This window comes from Phoenix dactylifera, chromosome 2, assembly GCF_051530095.1.
Source record: "Phoenix dactylifera cultivar Ajwa chromosome 2, Ajwa_hap1_PhDact_Kaust_v1.1, whole genome shotgun sequence".
Classification (NCBI taxonomy): Eukaryota; Viridiplantae; Streptophyta; class Magnoliopsida; order Arecales; family Arecaceae; genus Phoenix; species Phoenix dactylifera.
The window spans coordinates 32,069,382-32,080,823 of NC_143191.1; the positions used below are offsets into that span (position 1 = coordinate 32,069,382).

General features: G+C 38.0%; 1 protein-coding gene across 2 annotated transcripts; it reads left to right on the forward strand.

The window, feature by feature from the left end:
- Nucleotides 1-4,895: 4,895 nt before the first annotated feature.
- On the forward strand, nt 4,896-10,384 carry LOC103711475 (ubiquitin C-terminal hydrolase 22-like). 2 transcript variants are annotated; one of them, XM_039129556.3, is made up of 3 exons: nt 4,896-6,217; nt 7,212-7,333; nt 9,276-10,384. In XM_039129556.3, the coding sequence occupies exons 1-3, from the start codon at nt 5,286-5,288 to the stop codon at nt 10,037-10,039; spliced, it is 1,818 nt and encodes a 605-aa protein (XP_038985484.3). In that variant the 5' UTR covers nt 4,896-5,285; the 3' UTR covers nt 10,040-10,384. The 2 variants fall into 2 exon arrangements, with proteins under 2 accessions (XP_038985484.3, XP_038985490.3); XM_039129562.3 differs by having other exon boundaries at nt 9,279-10,384.
- Nucleotides 10,385-11,442: the final 1,058 nt, after the last annotated feature.

Sequence of the window (11,442 nt, forward strand, 5' to 3'; positions counted from 1 at the left end):
TTAATACGATCATCTACTTTTCTTAAATTTTTATGAGTGCCATATAAAATTAAATAAGGTTATAAATATAATCGGAGATTGGATAGTTGTCTATCCATATCTATATCTATTTTTCTTTGACAAATTTGAATATAGATACGAATATTAGTCGAATGCTCAAATTTCTATCCATATCCAGATAGATTCGGTCATTCGGATAGAAAATGGATCCGGACAAATATTATCTGATCCACTTTTTGAAAGTGATTCCTAGGTTCTTCGGCGTTAAGCATGCTGAATTTTTTTTTTTTGAAAACCATGGCTGAACCTGATCGAGTTGCCTACGTACCCCTTCATAAGGGGGATCAAGCGATACGTAGTTCTTTTAAGTTTCAAAATACAGCGAAAAAATCGAATCAAACAATTTAATTCATGCATGCTTATAAAATCAAATCTAGAAATCAGCACCTTAAGAACACATAGGATTATGCCAGAATCGTTTAAACAATTATGCTAAAACTTTCATGCATGATTAACTATCAGATCTGAAACTTAAGAACTCTATTCCAATTAATCTCCGAATATCCATCGAACGGATTTTGAAGATATCTCCGTAAGGAGCCCCAAAAAAAGGTAAAACCTCGGAAAATCGGACGTAGATCTTGACACCATAATAAATGATTAATGCTAGATTAATACATTTTATGATGGATGAAAGTAGTGGATCTGATCCTTGACTTCGCAGCCACGCACACAAATGGCTTCTACGAGAAGTACACGCGAAGTTTCTGGAGAGATCCAATCCTGCAGAAGTGCTAGCTTGCGCAGAATTTCTTGAGGCTGAAATTTGATCTTTCCAACGCTATCAACTTTTGATCTGCCTTCTTGAAAGAACTTGGAGGAAAGGTTTAAAGGGATTGAAGAGGACTTAGATCTGATCTAAAGACTCTTATCAGGGACCCCTAAACCTAATGGCGTGATGGACTTAGAAGAGGAAGAAGTCGGCTAGATCTGATCTAAAGACTCTTATCAGCTCTAAGGAAGAAGTCGGCTAGATTGAATGCAGAATTTTTTCATGCATGAACTAGGGTTCCTCTCTTTTCTTTCTTCTTTTTTTCTTCTTTTTCTCTCTTTTTTTCTTGAATTCGACCACCAGCTGATGGAGGTCCTTTTAATGTTGCTATCCCCTCTAACTTCATGCCAACCATCCCATATTTGGGGAGGATTTTGTGGGGTTTTGAATTTTGAATTCAAAATTCAAGTTCATGCGCCATTACATTATGAAGCTTGATCTAATCTAAACCATTCATTATGTTGCCCCTTCCCTCTATCAATTTTGAAATTTCCATGCCCCCAATCAGATTAGAGGGTCACGTGGTGATTTTATGGTGATTAAATTCGAAATTCAAGCTTAATTAGGTGAGATAAAGATAAGGATGACATATGCAATGAAGTGAGAGAATTTGATCTTATCCAATTCTTTTCATGAATTTATCTCTCCATGTGACCCCATCTGATGATGAAGGAGGTCCTTGATGTTGCCACATGTCCCATGGCACCATTAAATAAATTAAATTAATTTTTAATCATATTAAAAATTAATTTATGGCGCCATGTATGGATATATGACATGTGGATTTCAAGATCCGAACAGTTATAGATCAAATCCATTTAATTTAATTAAATCCTAACAATTAGGATTGTCCAATTACCTTGGGTTGAACCCAATCCAATTAGGTCAATCCCTAATTAAGCACAAATTCAATCTAATTTAATCCTAAGTCCTCTTGATTCAGACCTAATCCAATCAGGTTAAAAATCCTGATTGAGCCCAGAATTAAATCTAATTCAATTTGGCTCATCCTTAGTCTAATTACTCAATCCAATTGAGTTCATTAGCAATCTAATTACTAATTAATCCTTTGATAATTACTTTAATTATTTTATAAAGTAATTTGCCAATCGAATTGACCAAATTATCCCCGAATGATTCTTAATCATTCATCAGCCTTCTTGATCAATCAAAAATCTTCTATGCGTGTGACCTCATAGGTTCGAACCTAAGCCGGTAATATAGGAACGACTTTCTACACTAATCGATGTGACCATCTAGCAACGGTATCCGACGTCCGGATAGGCCGAATATATGCGAAGCAAATATTCTGGAACCCTGGACTATGGTTACTATATAATTCAATCCCTTTGACTCCTAATGCCAGGATGACTTAGAGCTCACTGTCAACCCTATAATTAGTACATCCATTATGTGATTAACTTTAGATATCCCGTGACTCCTCACTGGAATTATCCTGGCCAAGGTTTTGCTAAATTAATCACAAAACATTATCTCCTATTTCCAAGAGAGGTCAATTCCATCTCGACTCACAACTGACTACGCAAGTACTTGACTGCACCTAGTGACTTTCCGTCACTGAATTAGAAATCCAGGTAGTCTGGTACCAAAGTACAATGAGTTGTTTGCTAGTCAAAGGTTGCGGTCTTAGGTCAGAGGGCCAAACTTATACCCATATCCACTCGGAACATCTCTTAACAGTAGAGCATTCCAGAATTGGTCACGTTCAGTAAAATGTACTCCTACATTTCACCTATGTGGCATACCAGTGTCTCCACACTCCTTAATTAAGAGGACAACCAAGTATATGTCACACAACGACCTAACCTCGATAATGCGGTCGTCCTTGTAACAATATATCATTTGGTCGCAAACTAGTTTAAGGACTCGAAGATAAATCCTCCTTTATCATTAATAAGTCCTAAGGACTTCTTCATATAAGAGTTCATTTGAAGATATAAAATGATGAATAATGCCAAAAAATACTTTATTGATTTGTCAATTCATTTACAAAATTCATTCATCAACATGCTGATGATTGACATTTAGGATACAATTTCCAACACTTTCACCTCTAATATATATTGCATATGGATGTGTTTATTAAATAATATTATTAATAAAGCTCTTTACTTAGATAATAAATGGACCTATTGTTTAATATGGTTCTCCATTTATTCAAATAATAGAGCTTTTATTCTCCTAAAAATTATGATTGAATTATATTCAATTTGGAACACATGCTTAAATAGCCAATAAAGATAATTCAGTTTTTCTTAATTGAAGAAGGTGACAAAAAAAAATCAATACTATTATGCCGCATAAACTTATGTTAACATCAATTCTTATAGAATAAATCATGATGCCTTTATAAAATTCTCGTCTTAACAAATAAATAATAACTCAATATATATAAAACACTACAAAATATTCTGATGATCTAAACATCTATAGTTAGATTAAATTCAATACACTTTAATCTTTTAAAAATAATGAAGAATACATTGATGTCATTGACTAAATATGATAATTATATTAAAATCAAATAAAGAATAGAATTATCAAAATAATCATCTGTTATTCCAAATTGACCAACTTAAGATGTTAAAAAAAAATTAACAATATGACTTGAACTTTCTTTTTGACTTGTCAATCTAACTAAATCATAAAAAACTTGGCAAGTCTCCACCAAATTTTGATCAGTTTTTTAATATTTTTTTTGAGCTTACACCCTTCAAAATATGTGAATTGCATAACTATCCTTATAAAGTTGCTATTTGTGTGCATACCCTTAAAAAATTTTCTTTTTACGTATTTACCTATAAGAGTATTTTAGTTATTTTAATTTTAAACTATTATTTTTTAAAGGCATTAGATGGTATGGATATATATAAAAAAGAAAGAAAAAAAAGGAAGGGTATACATGCAAAACAAATGTTTGACAAGGGTGTATATGCAAATAGCAACTTTGCAAGTATGAATATATATATATATATATATATATATATATATATATATATATATATATATATATATTGGATATTAGTTAAATTTACATATTTTTCTATTTGGATATAGATGTAAGTCATATTTAGATATAAATTAGAGTTTGAATAAAATTCAATAATGAAAACTAATATAAATAACATAATTATAAAAATTGGGAACAAAATTCACCACAAGATCACAAACAATGCACAATAACCAGACAATGGTCTAAGATGTAGTTGTTATACTCACAAGTAGACTGATTTGGCCGAAAGTCTGAGTCATTGATCCAATGAGATTTGTATAAATTTATTTAAAATTAAAATTTATTTAGATAAATATATAAAATAAAAAATTTATTAAAAATCTACATTAAATACCACAATTACTCTTCAATTGCAGTATAAAAAAAGGATCACAAATTATCTATCTTGTAAAAGAACTTACCGAAAAATTATATACAAATATAGGAGTATTTTGATGTTATTGATGTTTTTAAATATTTTAAACAAAAAATTTTGAACTGATGGAACTTTTTATCTACATATAAAATGTTTTGGTGTTATGGAAATTATTCCTTTTATCAAAGGGAAAAAATATTTTTGAAAAAAGACTAATATTAAATATGAATATCATAAATATTTATGCTAATAAGTTTTGAATAAGGTTTAAAACCATCATTATATAACAAAATTGAATATTGTTGCAGTGACCATGTGGATGTTAGCTTGATTTGGATCATGTCATTATCCAAATTTGATAGGATCCGAACTATATATTTAATGTTTGTTGTGGGCTTTCCTTGAGCTTGGTCCTGAATTTGATCTTTGTGAAATGTCTCCTAAGGACTCAAGTCTGGACCCATACTCCCCAGTCGAGCTGATCTCAAGATGCAGGTCTGCCTAGACTCGGATTCAAACGTTAATCCAGTATTCCAGCCAGCCCAAGTCCGCAACCAAAAGTTCACACGTGCGATGCAGTGAATCCAACTTTCACCGTATCCTCGCTGCTCGGGCCAAACAGCCAATCCTCCCCTCCGGGGATGGCACGAAGCCCTTTTGCTGTACTTGCTTGTTGACGCCCGGCAGGGCACAGGAGAGCAAATTCCCGTCTCTGCCTATCAGTCCAGCGACCACAACCTGCCCCTCTACCGTCCCTACCCTCTCCGAGTCGACTCAGCCCCCGCCCCTCCCTCACTCGCTCCAAGTTACAATTATTAAATCATTTATTTTTATTTAAAAAAATGCCTGTCCCTCCCCATTAATCCTCTCTGTAGTAGCGTGTTGTTTTTTTAAAGAATTATTTTTTTTTCTTTTCTATATACATAAATTTTAGTATTTTGTTCGAAGGAACCTTGTTTTGACGGGATCCGCGTTACGATGACTCACTGAGTTCCGACTCCGAGCCGACCGATGAGGCTTATCTCACCCTCGCCCCACCGACACGAGGGCCAGATCCGCCTCCCATGTCCTCCTCCTTCTCCGCCGTTCGCCCCCTCCGTCTCCCGCCGCCGTGCCCCCACCTCGCGGCCTACCGCTCCGGAGGCGGGACGCCCCTCCGGTGCCTCCACGGCTGCCTCTGCCCCCGCCCCTCCGGCCGCGCCGAGGTCCGCCGCGACCCCGGCGAGGTACCCCGCTGTGCCTCCTGCCCCCCGGCCGCCGCCCGCCACGGCCCCCGCCTCTACGCTTGCCTCTCCTGCGCCGCCGTCTCTTGCCGCGCCCACGCTCCCGACCACGCCACCCTTGTCCCCGGCCACGAGATTGTCCTCGACGTCGACCGTGCCGAGCTCTTCTGCGCCGCCTGCCGCGATCAGGTCTACGACCCCGATTTCGACGCCGCCGTCGTGATCGCCCTCACCTCCCTATCGTCCTCCCGCCTTCCGCCACGCCCGCCGGAGAAGCGGGCGAAGCGGCGGAGGGTGGAATATCGGTCGTGGGCACCGGATCCGAATGAGCGGGCGGTGATCGGGCAGAGGTCGAGCCCGTTGATCGTCCAAGAAGGCAACTCCTCCTCCACCACCACCACTACCGCTAACTCCACCACCACCACCACCTCCACCTCCTCCCCCTCCTCCTCCGTCTCCTCGCCCTCTTCTTTGCCGTGGGGACTGAGGGGTCTTAACAACCTCGGCAACACCTGCTTCATGAACTCGGTGCTCCAGGCGCTGCTCCACACGCCGCTGCTGAGGAACTACTTCTTGAGCGATCGGCACAGCCGCTACGTTTGCCAGCAGAAGGACAAAAAGAAGGGTGGGAGCAAAGAGAAGAGCAATGTGGCCGAGCAGAAAAATCCGGCCGGCGGTTCGCCGCCGTGCCTGGCCTGTGATCTGGACGCAATGTACTCGGCCGTTTTCTCCGGCGATCGGAAGCCTCTCAGCCCTGCCAAGTTTCTTCATAGGTCTTGTTCTCTTCTTCTTTCTTCTTCCTTTTGCTTATTTGATTTTGAGGCTGCAACATGACTTTTATTTTTTTTTTTAAATTGTTGGAGGGAGGAAGATAAATCTTGTTTAACTGTTGCTGGATTGGTGATTACGTTACTTCCCGCCATCAGATGAACATAAAGCCCGTAAAAGAAGGTTAACCATGCTTGGAAAGGGCAGAAAAAGGGTGTTTATGGTGGAGCTTGTACTAAAATTACATGCACACAGTCGTTTTTTGGCTTATTCTTGGTGGAGCTGGATTGCCGCTCCAAGGATTCCTATCTCAAATTATCTATTCCTGCTGTTATTGTTCTTCGAGAAGATCTTTTAACCTACAATTAATGCTTAATGGTTCATATTTTTCATCCACAAGATATCTACATTGATGATTTTGCTGCAGTCAAGTTATATTTTGTGATGTATTCTTGGCCTTCCTAGAATTAAGTGCTACACCTTACTCTAGTTTCATTTTTTTTTTTTTTTTTGTTAAACTCTACTACTGTATAGCAAAAGCCGGACTCCCTTGAGCTTCTACACTGTGCACACGATTCACATCATGAGCAGATGCACAAATACCACGCCTTTAACAAGTAAAAATTTCTATATAATAATATGACCTCTTTTTTTGACTTGCTTAATTACAATTAGTCTACGCCTGCAATAGTAAATTTAACACATAGCATTTGGCATATCCGACGGACTGGAGTGTCTCCACTTAGTGATTGACTTGTATCATAACCTATTATATATATTTATCAGAGGATATAAATATGTATGGCAGACTGCTTATTGGCAGTTCTACAGAAACTTGAAAACGTGGTCTTTTTGTTGTATCTGCTTTCTGGACACATGGATGCTTCATAACACTAATTGACATTTCAAATCAGCAAATCATGATGCCATTTTGGTAACACATCACTTTTCAAAGTTCTGATTAGATTCACTTTTTTCATGGTTGCTTGTCTTTCACAGTTGGTGGCAACATGCATCAAATCTTGCTAGTTATGAACAGCAGGATGCACATGAGTTTTTCATTTCCATTCTTGATGGGATCCATGAAAAGGAGCAAGATCAATGCAAGCCTTGCAGTAATGGTAATAAGCTTCAAAACTTATTCACCCATCCCTCGGCCTTTCTGCTACTCTTGGCTTATGCTAAACTATTTAATAAGTGGACTTAAATTCTGCCCTCAATGCTCATGTTGACAAAGTCATCCACTCGACAATCTTGGTTTATGAAGCTTAGATGTTTTGCTTAATATGTGTTAGTTTATATACTTCATAGTGTAAGCTAGGCCCTTGATATTGAAAACTTAATTATTACAGGAACAACTGAACAAAGAAGAAAAATGTATAAGTAGAATGCAGAACTTAATTAGTATCTGTAGTTCTTCTGTTTCTGTACAGGATATAATTTGCATGCATCCTCGTTAATGAGTAAGGCATTATTTAACAACTGGGAAAGCATAGAACTGTGGCTTTTCTAGCATGACATCTAGGCTTTTACCATGTTGATCTGAATGCCTGGCTTCCATGTTAATTAGTCAACACTCATGGTCCTACTGTTAAATATATGTAAGAAATCCAGTATGCCAACTTCAGTTTTTAACAAGCTGGTGTCATGTACTTGGTACCTCAAATCACATTTAAAAGTCTAAGACTCTAAATAACTAATTGTAGTTGAATCTAAAGTTCACAACTGAGATTTTATTTTAATTACCTATACACATGCATGTTGAATTCCATGCGTCATAAAAGACTAGTCATCTTAAAAATTGTGGAATGATTAGTTTGCGTGGTTATAATAGCATCCATTCTAACACTACAATTAGTTTTTGTATGAGGTACACTAGACTGTTAGCATTTATCTTCTGCCCTATGTTGCTCTCTCTCTCTCTCTCTCTCTCTCTCTCTCTCTCGTACTTATACATATAGCCCTAGCAATATCGACATGCTTAGGCCATGAAGATATTACCATCTATAATTTGCCAATATTGACAAGTTATTAGGCTACTATAAAACAAAGTTAATCTACGAATTGAATTTTAATTTAATATTTTCTAATGAGGGACTGATGCAGGATTTTGCCTTGATAGGAATAAAATGACTGAGGAGAAACTATAAAGCCAAACCAATACAAAGATTACCTTCTGTATAGGCCTGGACTTGCAAATATGTAATCCTTTAAGATTCTAGACAACCTTTTACATTTAAATGCAAAGGGAGAGGGGAAAAAAAAAGTCCCTTAGATCTATCTTTGACTTTCTGGTTCTTGATATTTACCTAAGCATTTTCTTTTTTATGTACTCTATGTAGTTGTAAGTAAAACTGAAAATTGTGGACCATTATTTGTATGCCTTCCTTTCATTATGTCTTCTGAAATCGTTTACAAGCACAGCATATGGTAAGAAGGACCAGACAGTCAAAAGAAGCAAGAAGATTGGATTTGGACATGAGCATACTAGAGGGAGTTTTTATGAGCCTATATAAGAATGTATAAAAGTCATCCTAATCTTTTGAGGTAGGAAATTTGGTTATGAATGTCGAGATCACCAGCAATACAAGACATCCACACAAACTCCTGTTCCATCGTTTGCATGCCCATTACATTTCTGCAAAATACACCATTCACATTGATGCTACAAAGGAATTGCATGAAACAGTAATGTGACGTATGGATCCACCCATTCACATGTTCTATGGAGTTGCATTTGCTCAGAAACTATCATTATATCTTGCACAACTCCTAGAATTAATGAGTTTTCCTGACACATGGATGTTTTAGTAAGTCGTCAGACTTCAGCCAATGATTATTGAAGCGGGTATATACTGTTCGGACCATGAATTTTATTTCTGTTAACTTCATTTGATAGATTCATCCTGAACTTCTTAATTAGAAGATTCACATAGTCTACCATTCTCGCCATCCTTGAACCGCCTGGTTATTATTGCATGGAAGGTGCTTATATCAATACATGGTAATTGAACTTGCCTGCTTAAGATTTCTTGGTTCTAATGTGTATCTATGTTTATGCAGCAGGCAATGGGGACTGCTGCATTGCTCATAAAGTGTTCTCTGGTATCTTAAGATCTGATGTCACTTGTACTATCTGTGGGTTTACATCTACCACTTACGACCCTTGTGTGGACATCTCTCTGGACTTGGATTCTAGCCAGGATCCTATGAAGATAGCTACCTCGAAACTTCAAGCATGCAAGAGTAAGATAGAATCGATGTTAACAAGCCAATGCTATGGAATTTCTACCCTCAGGGGATGTTTGGAGCACTTTACGAGGCCAGAAAAATTAGGAGCTGATCAGAAATTCTTCTGTGAAAACTGTCAAGCGAGGCAAGAATCCGTGAAGCAGATGTCCATTAGAAAGATTCCATTGGTCGCTTGCTTTCACATTAAGAGATTTGAGCACTCTTTAATTAGGAACATGTCGAGAAAGGTCGACCGCTATCTACAGTTCCCACTCTCCCTAGACATGGCCCCGTACCTCTCATCTTCCATCTTGACGGCTAGATATGGCAACCGCATATTTGCTTTTGATGGGAATGATTCAGATGAAGCTACTGAGTTGGCTTCAGATCTTGAACTATTTGCAGTGCTGACCCACAGCGGTAATTTAGAAGCTGGCCATTACATAACTTATCTGAGGCTCAATAATCAGTGGTATAAATGTGACGATGCATGGGTGACTCATGTCAGTGAAAGTATCGTGAGAGCTTCACAGGCATATATGCTGTTCTACGTACAGAAAATCCTCTACTACAAGGCAAGCCAGGATGTGGGTTGACTCTTGAATTACCCATGGAAAGGTGGTCGTAAAAAGGCTCCAGCTGGGACAAGAGTTACAAGAGAGGGCCATGGTTGTTAAATCTTGGAAGTGCTGATTTGGCTATGGGGATAGTTTGCCATTTTATACAACTGAAATAGGTACATTTAGTTATTGGCTCAAGCTGACTAATTCTTTTTAACCAATGAGTCGTCCCTGATTGATACAGCGTGACAAATGTAATAGATCTCTGATCTTTGTGGAAGTATATTCTAAACTCCCTTGCAAGATTTAAGGGAACCTAAATTTTTGAGGTGTTCCTATCAACAATAGGACACTTGATCATAAATGAGTAGTTGATTATGACTCTTTGGCATCATTTTGTGACATATTTGTTTGATATTTTCCTGATACGTATCATCAAAATTTATGAAGCTTGTACGTGCTCTGTCGCTGTTTGTCCCTGTTGTTTGCAGTATTTCCGTGCATGCTGGTACTCGAAGTCATGAAAACTGTGTTCATCTGCAAGAGAAGCTTGGTGATGATTCTCGGAGCGAGAACTGTTCGTTTAGGCAGTGGATCGAGGACAAAGGCTGCGGTTGGCCGCGAGGTGGGGGCACGGTCGGGCAAAATTATCTGCATCTGGTCGAGTTAATTTTTGCTGTCATCCACTTGCCACCATGGCCATCCATCAAGCTCTCTTCCTTGGAAACAGTAAAAGAAGAATTAGTTGCACTTTCGCTCTATATAAAATAAATAAAGGAAAAGGACAAATCTTAACAAATAAGCTCGGGAGAGACATAAATTTGTTTATCTGAAGATAGCTTGCGTTACTTTACTTTACTCCTTTGAAAGAAGATAAATCTAAAGTAACTAAACTAGCCAACTTGAAATGAGTAATCCTATGTAGCCTCCGTATGGTGCAAATGAACAATTTTCTTGCCAGGTGGTGAGAGAGGGTAAATGCAACTCACAGATTCGTAGTCAAACACGATGGCTCAGTCAATTGTGGGGTTATCAGATCAATGGTTGTGGGCTCAATAAATTTTTCTTGTAAGCATTTTTCAATTAGGCATTTATTTGGATAGAGTTTTGGGTCGCCGTGAGATTAGTCCAAGTGGGCATCTAGCCTGGGTTTTGATAATTTTTAGACCAAGAGTAGACAGACCGAGCTTGGATCCAAGTCTCACACGGTATAGGTTGGCTAATTGTTTTAGGCTTTTTAGCTTGGGGTGATAATTTATGATTCGATCTGTCAATCTGTCCTGCGTACGATCCATTTTAAATGAGTTTGGATTTAATATAAACGGATTTGGATCGTAAATGAGTCAACATGTCTAAATCTGTTTATTAAATGGATTAGGTTCATGTTTGAACCTTTGGCCCATTTAACCCATTTTGATATGTTTAACAATTAGATCAAG